The following is a 22,385-nucleotide window of genomic DNA, read 5'->3' as shown; positions in this document are numbered from 1 at the left end:
CCCCAAGTATTTAAACTCAAATGCCTTTGTCACCTCCACTCCTTGCATCCTGACCATTCCACTGTTCTCCCTCTCATTCACGCATAGGTATTCCGTCTTGCTCCTACTGACTTTCATTCCTCTTCTCTCCAGTGCATACCTCCACCTCTCTAGGCTCTCCTCAACCTGCACCCTACTCTCGCTACAGATCACAATGTCATCCGCGAACATCATCGTCCATGGAGACTCCTGCCTGATCTTGTCCGTCAATCTGTCCATCACCATTGCAAACAAGAAAGGGCTCAGAGCCGATCCTTGATATAATCCGACCTCCACCTTGAACCCATCTGTCATTCCAACTGCACACCTCACCATTAAAACAGAACTTTATTTACAATAATATATAATACAGAATCAATAAAAACACACCATAGTCAAAATGATTAAAAGTATGGATACTCCCAATATTTTAAAAACATTAATACTGCATTGCTTCTGGTATCAGATTGAATGATATCTCTGAAAGGGGCTTTGTTGATGTCGGTCTTCTCCCATGTTCACCTCTCCCTGAAATCAATGTGCTGCGAAGTATTGAGAACCGTATTCTGGTCCTCATGCGGCTCATAACTTTTGCGTACTCCTCATTGCATTTCTTCGATAGGAGTTCTGACAGTCGCTTATGGTACTTGTAGCTTGAGGACCCCATCCGCCAATGGTGCTATATATAAGGGGCATAAAAGATCTTTTTCTACTGTCAGTACCCGACTTGTTGTACTTTCTCATCTTATCCCTCTCTGCCTTTACATAGAGTTCTTCTGGTGATTTCTCTAAATAAAAGGGACAGTTTGGATGTAACACTTGGACATCATAGAACGTTCGTTCGAAAGTGCTCTCTTGAAGATATGTCTGGTGCTGCCCTGTCCGCCTGAATGCCAGATACTACTACGTTTTCAATGGGCATCAGTTGGGGTTCAGTAACAACATCTCTGCATACTTCTTGTTGGAGCTTTGCGTTCAAGTCTCGAAGGTTATTATGTCTCATTGAGATGTAGCCGCCTTTCTTACATTGGAGGGTGTGAGCCACACTGTTCTTTATACCACACCCACAAAATGAAGGAGTGTCAGGAATTTCCCATCCATAACAAAGATATATCACATCCCTAAACTCCTGCTTATTAAGAGAGTAGCCTTAACTCTTTAGTGGTAAAGCGGTAAGCCACGATCCAGTTCCTTTTTCTGTGTTCACTACTATGGCTCTCTTGAGAGTAGTGCCATCCACAAGTTGGAGTATTTCTTCGAGCTGATCACTGTAATGCTTTTCTTTTGTCATTTTCAGTCTCGCAATGGCTTTTTCTTGTGTTTCGTGGTCATATTTTGACAGATTGCGCTCCTGGTTGAATATTAGGTTGGAGATATTTTCTGTAATCATGGCTGAAGCGTGGTATTCCCTTTCGCAGCATTCAGCTGGATTTGTTATCCCCAGATCTCCATATCCTACAAGAAGAGTTATAATCCGGTCTTTCAACATTAGAGACTGGTCTACCAATAATAGCTGGAATAAAGGTATCTTGAATACTGTCTTCAAGTGGCTGAAACAGTTTCTTGACCTGTGGGACAGTTCTCTGTACAAATGTCCATCGGTGGCAGATGCCTTTGGTGTAAGCGGACAATGCCACTTGAGGTTCTTCGATAGCTATTTTAGAGAGTTTCTCAATGTCCTTCACCCATTTACTGGCTATCTCAGACATATGTAGATCTAAAGGACTCACTACCAAATACAACCCCCAGGTGTCTTTGACCTGCATTCATGTGTGTGCAAAGAGCATCTTGGCAAGTGGCAGTAAGGCTATGTCCTTTAAGATTAGGAATACAATACATAAACTTCTCCGCACTCCTGTCCTGCGGTTGAAGCATCGGCTGTACAGATGAACAGATGCAGGGGTTGAAGAGAGATTAACGTCACATTTATCGGGTTAAACATTTGAAATGTTCACTTTACATTGAACTAAATTAAAAACCGTTCATAGTGTAGTTCAATGGAGTTTGAATTTAGAAGTAGGATGTAGCTAACTGTGTAGTTAGCTAATGTTAGCCAGCTGGCAAGAAAACGAAATGCGCAAACGAAAAACATCAGACTTTTTCTCACTTCCTGCCCATCCAAACCCAGCCTCCTCTACATCAGATGCCAGTGAGACTTTCAATAAAGATGTTCGGTAAACCTACTGATGGATTTAAATCCCAGCAACAGTATTTTGCAGTGATAGGCTGGGAGGCTGGCCAGCTAATGGGTTCCTGTTTTTAGCCCTCTCGGTTCATGAAAAGTCCGGTTGTTTGAAATAACATTTCGTGACCCTTTTTTGGGTTGCAAGCTACCTAGCTAACTTGTCATTGATGTAAACAAATAAATAATATAATAACAAATATTGGGTGTTTAATTTTAATGGAAAATAGATTTATAGAACATCTTTATTGAAAATCTCGTCCATGCTACATAACGCTAGCTAGCTAACAAGGTGATCAACCAGCTGATGAACTTCCGCCCAAAAGTATCCTTTTTTGTGCTTTTCGAAAAACATATTCTAATATGAACAATTGCAAGTCAAATATAAAAGGTGACCCTGCGCATATATTGTACGATGTAGCTAAAAACAGTACACTATTAAACCTGCTTTTGCCTGCAATATTACGACTCTACGAACTACAGCAAGAGAGGAATGTCAGGAATGCGAGCTGTCACGATTGCATTGTGATGGCGTCATCTGGACACGTTTTGGCAGCCTGGACACAATTTGGCCTGACAGTACCAGCAAGAGTTAAAGGGAAGGTTTGCAGGATGGTAGTGAGACCAGCTATGTTGTATGGTTTGGGGACAGTGGCACTGATGATAAGACAGGAGGTGGAGCTGGAGGTGGCAGAGTTGAAGATGTTAAGATTTTCACTGGGAGTGAAGAAGTACAGGATTAGGAACAAGTATATTAGAGGGACAGCTCAGGTTGGACGGTTTGGAGACGAGAGACAAAATTGAGATGGTTTGGACACGTGTGAAGGAGAGATGCTGGGTATATTGGGAGAAGGATGCTGACTATAGAGCTGCCAGGGAGGAGGAAAAGAGGAGGTTTATGAATGTGGTGAGGGAGGATATGCAGGTGGCTGGCATGACCGAGGAAGGTGCAGAGGACAGGAAGAGATGGAAATGGATGAGCTGCTGTGGCGACCCCTAGTGGTAGCACCCGAAAGTAATAGTAGTAGTAGTAGTAGATAGATAGAAAATATAGCAAAAAATAAAGAAATGCACCCAATATTGGCCAAAACAATGGCATTTTTCTGTCGGCGATCAAGTCCTAGCTAGATTCAATCACTCCTACAATACCCACAATTTATTGTGAGCACTGGTTGGAGATCCCCTGACGATCAAATAATTCAACATCAAGTCGGACCTTGTTGGCAAGTGTGTGCACCTATATGACTGCAGTCAGAAACCAATGTGCTTGTGTCCAACTGTAAATTGTGTCATTAAATTTGTAGTGCTGTGCCTTTTCCCTGTTTGTAAGGGCTTTAAGTCTTTCAGTTTGTTTTCGGCTATACGTGCAATCTCTTCTTACTGACTGACAGAAGCTGATGTCTGCTCAATATTTTTGTGGGTACTGGTCAGGGTGCCCATGGATATCTTATGAGACCCTTGTGTTGATGATCTTGGGTAAATTCCCCTGCTATGCATGGAGAATTTATATTTTTTTTTAACAAACTACTCTTTTAGGTACGGGTGTCGGGACTTTTATTTAATCTAAATTTCATCTTCAAAGCAGTGAACTGCTCTTCGGGATGATTTACACAAATTGTGAATTAGATATTATCCTGTGTTTATTTATGTTTATTTACATATTTACCAACTGTGAATTAATGCAGCTGTTTCAACAGTGCCCTTCCATTGCATCAGGTTAAATCAGTCAGAATATGTAAATTTATAACTAAGATTTAAAAGTTAAAAACTAAGATTTGAGTCAAATAACTGCTTATTACTCACAATGTTTGAGGTGTAGTATTTTCAGTGTTACAAAATTCCACTTCAGAGTTTTTGAACAGTTTGAACACACTCATTTTCAGAGATTTAACACACCATTTTCAGAGTTTTGACACACCGAGTTTAAGTGCTCCTCATTTGGAGTTTCAGATCTGATCTTTGCGGCTTTGCATGTTGAGTTTTCTGACATTTTTCCAAAAGGGGAAGAGATTAGAAATTGAAAATAACAGCTCAAAAAACCCAGCCTTGTTGCTAGTTAATAAAGAGTCAACAAAATGAAACTCTGAATCAAGAATGTCGAACCTCTGAAAAAGGGCGTTAAATCTCTGAAAGGTGTTTTCAGAAATTCTGAAGTGGATGTTTTCTAATGCTGAAAATACTATGCTGCAAACATTACGAGAATTAAGCAGTTATTACAGACATTCGAATCTTAGTTTTAAAGTTTCAAATCTTAATTTGAAATTTATTTGCTGACAGTTTTATCAGAACACTAATTTGTGTTTACATAGCAATACCAAGAGGGTAAACTTGCAGTCAGAATTCATGTTCAGTTTTCTTGTTAGGTTTTGGTAAGCACAGCAAGCAGAATGTTCCTACCAAACAAATCAATTTTATTATCTGACCACCTACACTTAAGCAGTGCAGTTCTTTTAAGATTAAAAATGTGATAAGCCAGAAGACCTTCTTAACTGAAGTTGCACCTCTTCTTGTCTCAGGTGAATCAATGAAACTGGCCTCTGGAGAGTTTGCAGAGGACCCCTGCTCTTCGATGAAGAGAGGCAACATGGTTCGGGCTGCTAGGGCCCTCCTCTCAGCTGTCACTCACCTGCTTGTGCTGGCTGACATGTCTGATGTCTACAAACTGTTACTGCAGCTCAAGCTGGTAAGAAAACTGATGGCTCTGCCTTGAACAAGATTTTGCATAGTCGTTGAGGAAGAAAGGCCTGGCCCTTTTTGTTAAAAGTTTTTAAATTTGTCTTGCTACACATGAGTAATGTCCATGATGCAATTACACAAGCTCAGCCCAGTCAGTGAGTTCATTATGGTAAAGATGTGAACTGTTATAACAGGTCTCTAACTGATGTAACAGATCTCTAACTTTAAAAAAAAAACATCATTCCTCTGTTCTGCATGGAGAGGTGAAACGTATACAGAGGTGAAATGCATACAAAATTAAAATGACTTGGCTACTCCCTTGTGTTTGAGATTTCAAAATGTCCACAAGTATGCATCTTATCACTGTTTAGTATTACTCAATGAACCCCACCCTTAGGATGCTCACACATGATCTGCGATGAAACTGCTCTGCATTTGCTGTGCCAATGTTTTACTATGAGGAGAGCGGTGGCACCTAACTAGACGGAAGCGGTACCCTTAGCGTAGCACACCGCTCTATTGCCACCGAGCACTGGGCTCAAAGTTCAAATTATTTCAACTTTGACCTCGGTTGCCGCTGACCTTTCAAAGCGCATCTAATGAGATAACAGCTGTAAGTGACTTAGCCAGAAGCGACACATGCAAGCAGGGGAGGTATAGAGAGTAATGGAAGAAAAAGTTCCAAACTCTGTAACATAACATTAGAAACCTGCCATGATCTTGGTAGGAAAAGTAATGCACAGAAAAATGTCAGCAGTCAGATGGGGCTCCCAGGTTAGTGAATAGGCATATATAGTATACGAACTTGGCTAAATCCAATGCTAAAGTTAGCTTAGCTTTGATGATTTATACTAGTACTGCACTTTGCCTCTGCAGCAAGTGTCTGCACTATGCTCTGCACCCTACCTTGTGGTGAGCAAAGAGCAAATTTATTTTCCTCTGAAGGCAGCCTTATCAAGCTGGTCATGAAGTCAATTTAACACGTTCTCACAGGGCTGTACGTTAACTTTTTTTGGATATTGCACTGGTGCTACAGAGGATGATAGTTTTTTAGCTCAGGCTACAAAATTGTAGCACGAGTTACCATCTCTAAAAACAACCACAAGCAGTGCAGTTCATCACTTAAACAGGCATGTCACTGGCAAAGGGCATTAGTGTTGCATACAGGGCACACAAAATCCAAACCTAAACAAAAAATGTTTTCAGACAAACATTTTCTTCATTTGCCCATAATGGTAAATAACAGAGACATAACTGTATACAAAACATCAATATTACACTTCAAATCAGCAGTGCAAATTTGACTAAATTTATATCATTGTACATATCGTGTGTGTGCGTGCACGTGTCGCAAATCTAGCATGTCTGCTGGCAACTCTTTCCTATTTGGCCTTCTGGGCATCCATGTCGCTGCTACCTGGCGAGGGTTGAATTCCTTCAATGGGCAGCCTTCTGCGCTGGTACGGATTAAGTCTTCAGCAGTGCAGGCTGCTGCGGGTAGTGTTCTTAATGCGATTTTGTGCTGAAAATCCACGCTTACACTGAGCGGAGGACTTCCTAGGAATTGTGGGAATTAGTGTTGGATGTATAGAGTCTATGCAGCCAGGGACATGATGCGCCATCGATTCACACTCAAAACTCTCACTTCATGCAAAAAACTGCTCTTTGTCTTTCACATACACACACACACACACACACACACACACACACACACGTGTGCAAAACTGTATTGCACGGGCGCTACTGCGGTAGTCATTCATCGCACAGACCGATTTATTTTTTTCTTCTTCGTAGCACGCGTGACATGTATGTTGCACTGTACATCCCTGTCCCATATAGGTCTAAGTCTCAGAATAGAAGTGTTTCAGTTTGCTGCTCTATCTTATCAGAGTTCTGTTTATAGCAGTCAGTCTGCTTCATTATCTTCTCCTGCCAGTTCCTGTAAGAGAGCAGAACAAGAACCACTGATGCCACAGGAATGTGAACTGGCTAATGTCCAGATTAATTTTAATTGCTTGAAATGCAGTCATAGTCTGTACTTAATGAAGGTCTCCTGTTAAGAATCTCTTATTTTAAACACCAAATCATATTGATTATTGGAATAATAAATTTGAAGGTCTCAGCGGTGAATTCAACAGGGTAATGGCCAAGGTACATTTTGCTTAAGTGACAGAAGTGTCACTTAGTCTGAGTCACCTAGGTGTGGGTTAACATCTTGGTTATGGAAGCTTAGGTTATAGTCTGGCCTTGGGTTAATTATATACTTGGGCATTATAAAATTTGATGTATTAAACACTGAATATTAAAAACTGAATACAATACACTTTTTAAAAATGTAATCTTTTTTTTTAGGTGGAGGAAAATCTGGTGAAAGTGCGTAATGCGGGAACGGAGCAAGACCTTAAGATCCAATATAACGCCTTGAAACCAGAGGTGGACAAGCTCAACAACATGGCTGCCAAGAGACAACAGGTACAGCTGGGGAGGATGTGGCTTGTCAGACTTTGCCTGAAAACGTGTTGGCTTACTTGACGCACCTTGACAATAAAACCATATTTGCCAAAGACCTCAGTACTTTCTCCACAAGATTAGATGCTATAAGCATGACCAATGTCCTTATTACCAGTTGTGGGGAGGCAGGGGATGGGCAGGAGGAGACTCCTGTCAGTCCTGCTGGATACCGCATGGGTGAAAAAGCCCATTTTCTTGATGAGAACTGGTGCTTGGTTTTTCCACGTCTTGTGGCAGTGAACAGTGAAGTGCTTTTCATGATGATTTTTCCACGTGAATTAACTGAATAATGGGATGAGCAGCACTTGTTTTTATACAGCAGATATGCAAACTTCACAAAGCTAATTATTAGAATTTGTAAAAAAAAAGAAAAAGGCAGTGAACATTGCCTTTGTTTGAAGCTTGGTATTAATTTTCTGCTTTATTTTATCCTAATTTATTAATAAATTAACTTAGCAAGGATGTTCTTTCCATTTTAGTAAGATGCTTTTTAAGGTAGCCTGCCTCCTCACCTCTTAGTAACATCAAGTCTAGGTTTTGGTGAGGGGCACATACTACTGTGGCAATGTAGAGCTGTTAGACTGCTGACGTTAAGCTAAAGGACTTGCTTTTTGTGGAGCAAAATTTTTTTTATTTATTTTTTGAATAGCTTACATAATTTCTTGTCACAATAGAAATTGTTAAACATAGGGAATTAGTTGGGGATCAATATGAAAAGCATGCTGTATTCTTATTATTATTCTTATTATTTATTAATATGTCAGTTTTTAATTCATTATAATGATGGTACGTATATATGGATGTATGATTTTGTTTAGGCTCGTTTTTGTTGACATTTGATTTAAAGAGCTTGCATCTTTGTCCAGGTACACATAGTAGTACCCAACTTGTATATGGCAGATGCAGGCTGAGAAAATCTAAATAAAAAACAAAACAAAAATGAACCTCCCAGGCCTTCCAAACAATGCTGCATGCTTATTGAATGGAAGAGAATATTGTTATGCATAACGTAATACACGGATCTGCCAAAATATTAAAACAACTTGCCCAATATTGTGTAGGTCCCTCTCGTGCCTCCAAAACAACCAATCGAGACATAGACTTTCCTGCTTCCAACACATCAACTTCAAGAACTGACTGTTCACTTGCTGCCTAATTATCCCACACCTTGACAGGTGCCATTGTAATGAGATAATCAATGTTATTCACTTATCTGTCGGTGGTTTTAATGTTTTGGCTGATCAATGTATAACCAAACCAAGGAAAGTACTGTGATTCAAACAAGACATTTCTATCTGACACCTATATCAGGACTGGAGGTATAAATAAACAGACAGTGCAAACAAGACAAGCCCCAGGGACAAGGCTTTTTTGACTTAAGGGCCCATACAGGCAGCAGTATTTATCTTTGGAATATATACATGCTGCCAATAAAGATTGTCAACAGCAAGTTTTGTTCAAAGGGAAAACTGATTTGTGTATAATGCTGAACAGTAAGTGTCCAAGTAATATTACTTTGGCCTACCTACTTCCCACATCTATCCTTGTATGCTGTAGCGATCCTACAGGCTGCTAACTTCATACCTACTCTGAATCTGTGCTAAGACTGACTTCTTCACTGTGATAGTTTGCAGTAATGAAGAGCTGTTGTACAGCCCAGGAAAAATATACTCTGAATATGTGGGACAAAATAAATGGAAAATGCTTAAAAGTTCATCCTTCCAGTATCTTTAGAACTGTTAAAATAAGGTTAATTGTTATATGCTAAATTAAAGGGTGAAATCTCAAAGTGTACCCTACAATTCTTACTCTGTTTATAAATATGAGAATCAGTGGCTGCTGGTTCATATGAAGTTGTTGGGCCATATTTAAGGCCAACAAAAGAAAGGTGACATACATGTAGGGATTTACTGCATTTTTAATGCAGAGCTGACTCTTTAAATCTTAAATGTCTGGTGGGGCTTCAGGATTTCTCAGAAAATGTGAAAACCAAATTACGTCAAAAGTACTTTTGTATTTGATATGCAGTATTTTTATTTATGTATTAAAAAACTTGCTTGTTGAAATCACTAAATCATCTCTATGGCCTCTAAAACAAGATGGGATTATTAACCGTAAATTGCGAAGCAATAGGCTAAGTGATTATATCCCAAAAAAATTGATATGACCTAGTATATAGGTAGAATCGTGTTGTCTTAAATATTTATAGGGTTTTTGCTGGTCCTGCGATTTATGCAATGTCATTGACTTTTAAGATTTGTTCCTGGCATGGAAAGGCCAGAACTTTAATCCATTCTCTGAAGTCACTGAATGTCTTGCAGTTTTGCAAATGGGTCACTTAACAGAAATCTGACAGAATGTTTGACAGGTTATTTCACACCCATTCATGACACTAGACATGAGGTACCTGCTGATTTTCTTCTTTCTTTTGTGGTTGGTAGCAACTGCGCTTCGACTTCCCAATAGCAACAGAGCTGAAGAATGTAAACTTGCATCCATGATGCTAAACGGACCTAAAATACCAGTAGTGATTTTTGTGATGGAATTTGCTTGTAATTGCACTTATTGTTAATTTTTATGGCCAGCAGAAATGTAGTACACCAAAATAAATGCATCAAGTAACTGGGTTTAATGAGTTGAGCATGCATGTTTCAGGCAGTAGAGAAAAGCCTTAGGTGTGTACAGTTTGGTGGCTAAACTTTGATTTCATGTATACTGACTGCTTTTTTAACCCATGTATCACTGCCAATAATCACTTTCATTATCTCCCCTTCTGTGAAGAAGTAAAGTGCTGAAGTGTGAATAGGAGTGCATTAAATTGCAAAGGCATATTGTAATGGCCTGATTATGACTGTTTTGTTACCTCAGGGAACAGAAGCAAATCTGGGTCATCCAGTGCAAGCTTTGTCACACTTCAGTGTCTCCATAAGGGCATAACAGGGCTGTTTGGAATTGAGTTTTTTTTTTTTTTCCATCCTCGTTCTTCAGGAGAAAAACTTACCCACTTCTTGTCGCCTCAACCTGTTAAACCTTCATTCAGTGCCCTCGTGTAGAGTTTTTTCATCTTCCCTATCTTTGTCTCTCAATTGCTCTCACCCCTGCTCTCTTAGGAACTGAAGGACGTTCACCACAAAGACCAAATGGCTGCTGCCCGTGGGGTCCTGCAGAGAAACATCCCTATGCTGTACACAGCGTCCCGTGCCTGCCTGCAGCACCCTGACGTGGCAGCCTACAAGGCTAACCGTGACCTCATCTACAAACAGCTGCAACATGCAGTCTCTGGCATCTCTAATGCTGCCCAGGCTACTGCTTCAGATGACTCCACACTCAGTCAGCCAGCAGGGGGAGGCGAGCTTGCCTATGCCCTCAACAATTTTGATGTAAGTCAAATGGGTAAATCATCATCCACAATCCTTCTGCTCTTTGATAAAATGTCTCTTAAAGCACATGTCCACCAGATTAGTGGGTGGGTGCAGTAAATGCATCAGTGAGCTCCCTTATTTTGAGGATCAACTTGGCCCTATTCAGTGTGTGTTCCTTCTTAGTGATGAAGAATTGTCATTTAAATGCTTTGGATAGGTGTGGGATTGTTACCAATGGCCTTTTTTAAATCTTGGATTTCAAACAACTAATCAACTTGATTAATTAAATGACCCATACCCTGTAAGGGGCTTCAGGTCAAGTTGGAATCTCTAGGGTAATATATATGGATAATTTGGGACATAGCTTTTGGGCACATTGAATATGATCTTGAGTCACCTCTTGGTTACTTGATTTGCTTTTTATCTGCATATTCAAAATGTGACCTTATTGTAGATTCAGCAATTTGCTGTCTGAAGTTTGAAGTACAAGATGCTTTCTGATTGTCTAGAGACTGCAAATCTTGTTTTCTCAGAGAGAAAGAAAATTACATTACATTTTCTAAATGCTGCTTCCTGTGACTAACCTGAGACTAGATGGATTTTGACCAACACCCCTACATAGCTCATTCATTAAATATTGACATTTCATAAAGCACATTGCTACGACTCCTGTCACAACTGTCTGCTCTTATCTCCTCTGTTTCTGGGTCCTTGGAAACCTGCAAATGCAAATTCCACAAACCCACTGAATTGAAAAGTAGCATAACTTTCACAGTGTCTTTACATGCGAAAGGGCTGTGAACATGTGTGCAGCATCCTCTTGAATGAATATTGCAGGCAACAAGTCCACTCTGCCCTGGCATTTAGCACACAGTGAAACTGCCTAGCTATTCTAAGACCACTATGTGAACCTGAAAATCTGTTGAACTGTTATTTTTTGATCAAACTGTCCTGCATATCCCTATAATCCAGGATTGACAAAGATTAAATTTGTTTTGGTACCAAAACAAAGCTGCACATTTGACCCGAAAGATTTGGTCCTATGTATAGATTATAAATCCCAGATTTTTGGTGTTGAAGTCACAAAATGAGAAGCATGTAAAGTTGTTCCAATTTCCAACATGACATTAATATTTACAACCTTGCTGACTGGTTTTTTATAACCGTACTCTCTGATCATGCAGGTAAAACGGTTTTCAAAATACTGATCAAGACAAATGGTAATGAAGAGAATCTTATTTTTTCTAGATGTAGATACTCACTGAGGAGTGGTCTACTCAGCCTGCACTCAAGAATGAAAAAGGTGGAATATTTTGATTGACACCTGTGGAGCTTGAGGCGCAGTGCCTGAGGGTAATTTACAAAGTTACACTACCGTTCAAAAGTTTGGGATCACCCAAACAATTTTGTGTTTTCCATGAAAAGTCACACTTATTCACCACCATATGTTGTGAAATGAATAGAAAATAGAGTCAAGACATGGACAAGGTTAGAAATAATGATTTGTATTTGAAATAAGATTTTTTTTACATCAAACTTTGCTTTCGTCAAAGAATCCTCCATTTGCAGCAATTACAGCATTGCAGACCTTTGGCATTCTAGCTGTTAATTTGTTGAGGTAATCTGGAGAAATTGCACCCCACGCTTCCAGAAGCAGCTCCCACAAGTTGGATTGGTTGGATGGGCACTTCTTTGAGCAGATTGAGTTTCTGGAGCATCACATTTGTGGGGTCAATTAAACGCTCAAAATGGCCAGAAAAAGAGAACTTTCATCTGAAACTCGACAGTCTATTCTTGTTCTTAGAAATGAAGGCTATTCCATGCGAGAAATTGCTAAGAAATTGAAGATTTCCTACACCGGTGTGTACTACTCCCTTCAGAGGACAGCACAAACAGGCTCTAACCAGAGTAGAAAAAGAAGTGGGAGGCCGCGTTGCACAACTGAGCAAGAAGATAAGTACATTAGAGTCTCTAGTTTGAGAAACAGACGCCTCACAGGTCCCCAACTGGCATCTTCATTAAATAGTACCTGTTAGAGCCTGTTTGTGCTGTCCTCTGAAGGGAGTAGTACACACCGGTGTAGGAAATCTTCAATTTCTTAGCAATTTCTCGCATGGAATAGCCTTCATTTCTAAGAACAAGAATAGACTGTCGAGTTTCAGATGAAAGTTCTCTTTTTCTGGCCATTTTGAGCGTTTAATTGACCCCACAAATGTGATGCTCCAGAAACTCAATCTGCTCAAAGAAGTGCCCATCCAACCAATCCAACTTGTGGGAGCTGCTTCCGGAAGCGTGGTGTGCAATTTCTCCAGATTACCTCAACAAATTAACAGCTAGAATGCCAAAGGTCTGCAATGCTGTAATTGCTGCAAATGGAGGATTCTTTGACGAAAGCAAAGTTTGATGTAAAAAAAATCTTATTTCAAATACAAATCATTATTTCTAACCTTGTCAATGTCTTGACTCTATTTTCTATTCATTTCACAACATATGGTGGTGAATAAGTGTGACTTTTCATGGAAAACACGAAATTGTTTGGGTGATCCCAAACTTTTGAACGGTAGTGTATGTTTTTAAAAGATTGACCTAGTTCTACTCGGCTTTGGCGAAGCCTGTTGACAAAAAAACAGCAGAACAATCAAGAACAAGCCTGTTGATTTAAAATCTGTTGGACTATAATAGGTTGAATCTCTGAATCTATTTATTATTTTAAATTGTCTCCTCCTCAGATGCTGTGATCAGGCCAGATTTTTGATGAGTTTTACAATGTCGAGCACCTTCCTGTTGTTCATAGCTCTTTGATCAGAGGAGCAATTATATAATCATTTATAAACTGGCCTGCCATAAATGTTAAAGTTTTTAAAAATAGTAGTGGACTTTAGATTGTCCCTGGAATGGGTGATCTTTTCACAAAGATGGTAAAAACTATCCAGTTAGCTGGTTCTTTTGACATCTGTTCTTACCAATCTCCAAGTGAAGCTGTTCAAGAATTTCTTAGTACAGTAGACAGTGAACATTTCAATGCACAACCCTGTTTATGGCTGCTCTGCTTGCATTAGGTAAAATGGATTGGATGAGAAGAACCAATAATTTTATTAACGTTATTATAGTCTCCAACTAATAAGACCTCAAAAGATTGTCCCAACTCTTCATTTAATCTTTAGCATTGCTTATTTGCCCTAGCCCATTATGCTTCTGTGGTCATAGCAACATGCTTTCGTAGTGATTTGGTGTTTAGGACCTTTACATCTCAACTTTTTTCCCTAATTGGGAAAATAAAGCACATGGGTTCTGTGTCCAGCTAGATAATACTGTTTCGGTAAGCTTATTATTACTAATATAATTCTTAGACCTTTGCTGCCATTCGTTTCGACAGAGAAATCGACATTCTCTTGCCAAGAGAGCTGTTATACATTGCTTTCATGTACCAGCATGCATTGTGCTAGAAGTTTCTCACCAGCCGAGATAGGAAAACAAGCATCACCTGCAGAAAAAGAACATTTCAACCAATCAGCCTTGTAGTTCTGCCGCCCACTTGCTTCAATGGATAGTAAAGTAAGCCAGTTTGCTATAGTGGGCTACAACGATATAGACAACATTGACAAGTATTGTGTGTGTGTTGTAGACATGCCACCATTATGATTAATACATGGAAATAAGGTTGAAAATCAGCAAATCAGTAGTTTCTACATTATCACACAGTTGTACAGATAAACCCTGGGCAAAGAAATGTTTTGGCGACATAACAAGTGCCCTTCACTGCCTTGTTTGCTCATCTATTAAAGGTGTATTCAGCCACATTCCATGTCGTGGTCCAATCTTCACTCTACTACCCATCACTAAATCTTGAGCAGCCCCTTGGGGATCCCACTAAAGGTTTACTCATAATAAGAAAGGTCACATGGGTCTCTTCCACTTTGCTTCATAGTTTTTGCTTTTCTCATTCTGTGTTTTTGGGTATTCTGTACTGGTTACAGGAGTAAAAATCTCCTTTTGGTTCCACCCCCTAAATACTGAGCTAAAAATTGGGTTTGCTGTTTCCAAGGATATAGAACCTGCTTTGAGTCCATTTTTCCATCCTCCTATATTTCAGAAAGGCGTGCAGTAGGGGTCTGGACTTGGGTCGACTGGAGGACCCAAGTCCAGGCCCCTACCGCACTGTAAAGAGCATCCTTGAGTAAGCTACTGAACCATTACATCTACAGATTCTGTGCTGGATCTATTTCCATCTAACCATCACTATTTTCTTGCAGACAACATGCGCAAACCCTTGGTTGTACGAAAGTGAAAACAAAAATGTACCCTCATGGATTATTGCAATATCAAGTTATCTAGTTTTCCCCTGCTTGCAGTTTTTAAACTATTTATAGCAGACATGACTTTTTTTTGTTTGTTTTATCATATGTAAAATGTCTGTGTACCTTGAAAAGCCCCTGTATTTTATGTGCTTTGCACTGTCACACTCTGCCAAGATCATACACTAAATTCTAAGTTATGTTTACATTAAAAAAAAAAAATTAGGAAACCGTTTACACTTGGGAAAAGTAAGTAAATGAACTTATGTCAAGGTATGTGAAATCATTTCACACAAAATCATTTCACACAACTTGACACAGTTAAGTCAATTTACTTACTTTTCCTAAGTGTAATTGGTTTTCTAAATGTTTTTTAAGTAAACTTAATTTTTAGACTTTACAGTGTAGGCTCAACTTCAAACTACAGTGGCTTGCAAAAGTATTCATACCCCTTGAACTTTTCCACATTTTGTCACGTTTCGACCACAAACATACATATATTTTATTGGAATTTTATGTGAAAGCAACACAAAGTGGCACACAATTGTGAAGTACAAAGAAAATTATACATGATTTAAAACATTTTTTACAAATAAAAAACTGAAAAGTGCGGTGTGCAAAAGTATTCAGCCCCCCTGAGTCAATACTTTGTGGAACCGCCTTTTGCTGCAATTACAGCTGCAAGTCTTTTGGGGTATGTCTCTACCAGCTTTGCACATCTAGAGACTGAAATTTTTGCCCATTCTTCTTTGCAAAACAGCTCAAGCTCAGTCAGATTAGATGGAGAGCGTTTGTGAACGGCCGTTTTAAGATCTTGCCACAGATTCTCAATTGGATTTAGGTCTGGACTTTGACTGACCATTCTCACACATGAATATGTTTTGTTTTAAACCATTCCATTGTAGCCCTGGCTTTATGTTTAGGGTCGTTGTCCTGCTGGAGGGTGAACCTCTGCCCCGGTCTCAAGTCTTTTGCAGACTCCAACAGGTTTTCTTCCAAGATTGCCCTGTATTTGGCTCCATCCATCTTCCCATCAACTCTGACCATCTTCCCTGTCCCTGCTGAAGAGAAGCACCCCCAGAGCATGATGCTGCCACCACCATGTTTGACAGTGGGGATGGTATGTTCAGAGTGATGTGCAGTGTTAGCGTTTTGCATTTAGGCCAAAAAGTTCAATTTTGGTCTCATCTGACCAGAGCACCTTCTTCCACATGTTTGCTGTGTCCCCCACATGGCTTCTGGCAAACTGCAAACGGGACTTCTTATGGTTTTCTTTTAACGATGGCTTTCTTCTTGCCACTCTTCCATAAAGGCCAGATTTGTGCAGTGCACGACCAGTAGTTGTCCTGTGGACAGATTCCCCCACCTGATCTGTGGATCTCTGCAGTTCGTCCAGAGTCACCATGGGCCTCTTGGCTGCATCTCTAATCAGTGCTCTCCTTGTTCGGCCTGTAAGTTTAGGTGGACGGCCGTGTCTTGGTAGGTTTGCAGTTGTGCCATACTCTTTCCATTTACGGATGATGGATTGAACAGTGCTCCGTGAGATGTTCAAAGCTTGGGAAATCTTTTTATAGCCTAACCCTGCTTTAAACTTCGCCACAACTTTATCCCTGACCTGTCTGGTGTGTTCCTTGGACTTCATGATGCTGTTTGCTCCCCAATATTCTCTTAACAAACCTCTGAGGCCGTCACAGAACAGCTGTATTTGTACTGAGATTAGATTACACACAGGTTGACTCTATTTAATCATTAGGTCAACATTCGATCATTCAGCAATCATCAGGCAACTTCTGAAGGCAATTGGTTGCACTCGGAGAAAAGGGGGCTGAATACTTTTGCACACCGCACTTTTCAGTTTTTTATTTGTAAAAAAAAATTTAAAATCATGTATAATTTTCATGGTACTTCACAATTGTGTGCCACTTTGTGTTGGTCTTTCACATAAAAATCCAATAAAATATATTTATGTTTGTGGTCGTAACGTGACAAAATGTGGAAAAGTTCAAGGGGTATGAATACTTTTGCAAGCCACTGTATGTATTTGATTCAGTTGCTCTTAACAAAGCAAATGAACAGTTTACCTTATCTAAGTTTTTTTGAGAAGGAAAAAGGCTACTCTGAGGGTGAATGTTGAAGAAGAATCCTTTATTAAGCAAGCATTGCTCTTTTTGATATCTATCAGGATAACACTTTATTATTAATCATAATACTGAGCTCTACCTTTGGTGGGCTACATTCAAATAGGCTACTTTGTAGGCATCTGGGTAGTGTACTGGTCTATTCCGGTGCCTACCAACAGGGGGATCGGCGGTTTGAATCCCTGTGTCACCTCCGGCCTGGTTGGGCGTCCCTACAGACACAATTGGCCATGTCTGTGGGTGGGAAGCCGGATGTGGGTATGTGTCCTGGTCGCTGCACTAGCGCCTCCTCTGGTCTTTTGGGGAGCCTGTTCAGGGGGGAGGGGGGACTGGGGGGGAATAGCGTGATCCACCCACGCACTACATCCCCCTGGCAGAATTCCTCACTGTCGGGTGAAAAGAAGCGGCTGGCGACTCCACAAGTATCAGAGGAGGCATGTGGTAGTCTACAGCCCTCCCCGGCGGATCGGCAGAGTGGGTGAAGCAGTGACTGGGACGCCTCGGAAGAGTGGGGTAATTGGCGAGATGCAATTGGGGAGAAAAAGAGGGTGAAAAAAAAGCCGAAAAAAAGGCTACTTTACATAAGGAAATGCAAATAACAATGCTATATACAACCATTGTGGTGAATACCGTCAAATACCATGTAAAGGACGATTGATGGATTTTCCACTAGTGGCTTCACTAGCAGACACCTCTGCACAATTTTTAGCAGCGTTTCAGACGTAGAAAAATGCTCAGTATTATGGCTGCTGATGGAGTGCCATCATTAAAACATATGTTGTGAGGTAATCAGAATCTGAAGTCTGAAAATATCAGAGGCAACAAGATCAGCTCAGGACAGAAAGAACTGGAGGGGACTTGTTTGGCAAGCATGTCCTCCTGATGGTGCTGGCAACCCTCGCTAATGAGGAAGCCTTGAAGAAGAATCAGAATCTGATTAAAGCATATGTTGTGAGATAATGTTGAACATTACGATTGCTCCCTTAGTCGTAAGTATTGAATTTTTAAAATTTGGCGGTTATGTGAATAGATGCTCTTTTTCATTTCAAACGCCAGTATGTTGTTTTTGAACCTTGGGAATGACTGAGTATTAATTACTTGTACTAAGAGGGTAATGCTCAAGGGTTCATGTCAAACTAAGCTTGTAAAACAAAGGTGTTTCTTCGGCCGCACTGATGGCATGCTTTCAAAGTGTGTCCAAAAAGTGAAAGACAAAGGACACAAATCCACATAAAACAAGGCAGAAGTGTCATAACATTTGAGATCTCTTGAGTCGTTGATTTACTGGTGGCCACAATTTTTTTTTCTTCTTTTTACACACTTGCACAAAGGAGCTTTCCAGACCAGCTCTTTGCCCAACTTCAAGTGTGAGGCAAAATTAGCGAATGAGTCATGCACATTCACATACATACTTTCTCTCATTTTCTCCTTCTCAGGTGCCTGTTGCCATGGCAATATGACATGCAAGCAGTGGAGGTCAGATGAGATGGAATGGATGGGGATGGTGGTGGTTGTGATGGAGGGTTGGCTGCCTAATAAACTGGATTTCTAAAATCTGAATTGCTGAATATTTTAGCCATATTGGGAGTAGTATAGTTTTGTTTTTTTTTCAGGGGAAGATTGCTTTCTTTCTCTTGGTTCCTCAAGCATTGTGATACCTTACCCTCCACAATACTTCCCCAGCATGCCAACTAGTTCCCTTTCTCAGCAGCCTTGCCCCTGTGAAATCAGACATAGACGTGTTCTCTCATCCTGCAGATATAAAAGGATAGAGAGGAGGATACTATTTACTTTAGTGCAATGCTTTTCTCAATGAGAGGCATGAAAGGCTGCAAAATCATATACCTCCACAAGAGCTTTAGAAATTAATAAACTCATCTGTTGACTGAAATTGCTCTCATAGATAGTCCAAAGTAATTCTGTGGCAATACTTCTGGCTTTTTTGGCTTGTTCATTCTTTAAGTATTTGGTCTTGAGCAAGTCTTATAATGTGAGAATCACCAGTTCTTTGTCAGAATCGAGATGACCAGTAACCAGTTCCTTTATTTTCCATTTCTTTCCAGTCTTCTTTCATTGGTGCAGAACTGCCTTTCTGTTTTCTATACATAATATCCCATCATTACCTCAGGAGTACATAATGTATCAGTGTGAGTTTCATTAACTAGTAATCCATCATTACTGTGCAATCATAACTTGGTAGTATACAGTGCGATAAAAGTACGTTTTTAAGTTTTATTAACATGTCTGACTCAAAATCATAGCTTGTGTTGAGAATTTAGACAGATATGTATCCCTAGCAACCTTTCTTGCATTAAAAGTAAGAGCATCTTATTAGTGAGGTCAAGCACTAACTTACTGAGTGACCTTTTTGACACAGGTAAACAAATCCATATAATATCCCAAGTCCTTCCCATCATTGATTGGTTCAGAAAAAGTTTTGTCAGATCCATTTCAATGTGAGACTATAGACTCCGGTATCTTCTGAGACTGAGACAATAAAGGCAGTTTGGCAGCCAGACTTTCCTCTAGGCTTTCTGTTGGTCTGTCAAAGTCTGTGGGATCAGCACATCCCTCACTTCTCATCCTCCATCTTTGTGATGGGATGGGGAGACATTGGTTTACTAGGATGGTTAACAAACAAGCCTTTTTTCTTTCTTGTATGTAATTTTCCTTCTCTCTCTTTGCTCACAGAAACAAATCATTGTCGACCCACTGGCATTCAGCGAGGAGCGCTTCCGCCCCTCCCTGGAGGAGCGTCTTGAAAGCATTATCAGCGGTGCAGCCCTCATGGCCGACTCGTCTTGTACACGAGATGACCGCAGGGAACGCATTGTGGCTGAGTGCAACTCTGTCCGCCAGGCCCTCCAGGACCTTCTGTCTGAGTATATGGGCAATGTAAGTGTCTCACCCTCTGTACCCCCCCGCCAAACTAGAGCCTGATATGTGGTCAGGAATCCACAAATTGTCTGCTGACAATTTGTCTAGTGTTGACAGGCAAGACTTAAGAATGGTCATGGATGGTTTTTATTTTGCTTTATTTTCTCTGCTGATGTCATTGTCAATATATTGGCTATGCTTATGTGCTTTTCTTTAGTAACACTCTTTTTAGTGCCCTTCATTACCACAATGGAAAAAAAAAACTTTCAGAGACGCTGACATCCATACCTTTTGTGTTTTCCTGATTTAAACCCCAAGGCAAAATATGATATTTGATTCAGAGTGGCTTTGCTTGTTCTTTGTGCTATCTCCGATGCTTCTATTGCGTTTTTCCATGTATAGATGATGAGACTGCTGTGTCTTGCCATACCTCTCTTTGACATTGATAGTTTAACACACCCAACAGTTCAGTCCATGCATTATATAAAGTGAGAAAAAAAGACTGTCCAGAGACTACAGTGATGAACTAAATAAAATTGTTGCATTGTACAATAAGAAGCGTAGACCTTCTTGAACAAACCAAAAAAAGGGACGAGATGGAAGTCCTTTTCCAGGAACGGGACAGGAAAATTCTTCACTGAGTTGATCAGGACAGAGTTAATCTTGTAGGATGGGATGAGGATCAAAATCCACTCCAATACCTGGGTCTAACATCACCACACCCATAGATGGAAAGGTAGCTGCCTCTTCCGACTTCCTAGTCAGAACATTGTGCACTTAAGAAATGTATTTATTCAGTCTTGCCATCCTTGCATAGGTGTATATCTCCTTTACTGTCCCTTCAACAGGTTACACATCTCCCTTTTATGTAAGGTCTTTTTTCTTTCTTCTTTTGCTCTCACTTGACCCTCTTTTCCATGACCCCACCCACACACTGTGCCCCTGTGGTTGACGACTGCAAGTACTTAATTGCCCCCACCTCTCCCCCTTTGGTCCATAGGAATGAAGGACCTCTAAATTGAATTTCTCTTGTCTTCCTTATGGTCTGTAAGCAGTTTTTATTAAATTTCATTCAGATGTCGTCCCTAGGAACAAGGACGGCTCAGTCTGAATTTGTGAACATTCACCACCATCTCTGAGAAATGGGTAAAGAAAGGTGTCCTTAGATTTCCCCTCTGGTTATGTGATTGAATAGTTTGACACAATGATATTTTATCTTTTTATCTATTTGATTACATATACTGACACATATTTTAAAACAAATACAATTGGGGAGAGAATCCCCCCCCCCCCCAAAAAAAAGGCAAATGTGCTTGGATATTCTTTATATCCATGAGTTTCTGTGTGAAAAGTTAGAAAACCTTGGCAAACATGTAATTGAATAGAGGACTCTGCAGCAGCTGGAGATTTTTCTGGCAACTTTGGTACATTATCTGATTTGAGTTCTGATAATACTATTTGTGGTATAAAGGTGGGAGAAATATTTAGGTATTCATCAAGTAAACCAGCTCAGGGCTGTACATGAACGTGGCTTCACACATTAAAAGCTTGCTTCACCTCTTTCCCACTCATACATCAACATGGTGTCACAAGTCTGAAGCTTGCTTCCTTCCTTTATAGCTTTGAGAAATACTTAAGAGGTAATTTTTTGCACTTTTTGGGATAAATTGAGTCCAGCTTAAACACTTGATATTTAATTGGGCATTTGAATAACAAGTAAATGTTTAATTTTGCTTGCAAGATTCCAGCCCCCCCCCCCCAGTTTTTCTTCTCTATTACTGCTCTCCAACTCTCTCTGTCCCCCCTCTTGTGGCCTTCCTGCACTCCCCTCCCTAGTCCTTGCTCCCCTCCTGTCCTGTCCTCTTCTCCTTCCATGCCATGGGATGTCAACATAGTTAAGTCACCTGCTGTCAGTGCTTGAGATGCCTCTGTTGAATAAGTCCCCCCCCCTTCCTGTGTATTCATTATTATAGTCCTCCATGCCACTACCACAAATGCATAATCACACTGCCTGGAATGATGTATCTAGAATGTTTAGAATGCATCTTTCCCAATACACAGTTGTAATGCATTTATCAAGCTATTAAGGAACAGGAATGTCCTCGTCTCACTCTTAATTGCCCACAGAATAATCTATAAATCATTAAGTAGGCACCATTATTCTCTGAAAATGATAAATCTAATGCAAAGTTTATGTTTATTGTGTGATCAATCTCAACTGTATCTTGCTGGTGTAAAGGATAGAAAATGCTGTGCTGAGGAAACATGCTATATCCGATCGATTGAGGTGGCATAATGTCAAATCTGTAAGATTTTAGCAGTAGGC

General features: G+C 40.2%; 1 protein-coding gene across 1 annotated transcript in view; it reads left to right on the top strand.

Moving 5' to 3' along the window:
* ctnna1 (catenin (cadherin-associated protein), alpha 1) overlaps positions 1-22,385 on the top strand; it is a 170,377-nt gene that overhangs the window by 24,412 nt on the left and 123,580 nt on the right. The window contains exons 4-7 of the mRNA XM_056296807.1: positions 4,717-4,883; positions 7,229-7,348; positions 10,498-10,767; positions 19,874-20,077. Of these exons, the coding sequence (XP_056152782.1) occupies positions 4,717-4,883; positions 7,229-7,348; positions 10,498-10,767; positions 19,874-20,077 (761 nt within the window). The remainder of the gene's footprint in view (positions 1-4,716; positions 4,884-7,228; positions 7,349-10,497; positions 10,768-19,873; positions 20,078-22,385) is intronic.

This window comes from Lampris incognitus, chromosome 1 (assembly GCF_029633865.1).
Source record: "Lampris incognitus isolate fLamInc1 chromosome 1, fLamInc1.hap2, whole genome shotgun sequence".
Taxonomy (NCBI): domain Eukaryota; kingdom Metazoa; phylum Chordata; class Actinopteri; order Lampriformes; family Lampridae; genus Lampris; species Lampris incognitus.
Note: the sequence above shows the minus strand (reverse complement) of the source record. Positions and strands in the feature narration are given on the sequence as shown.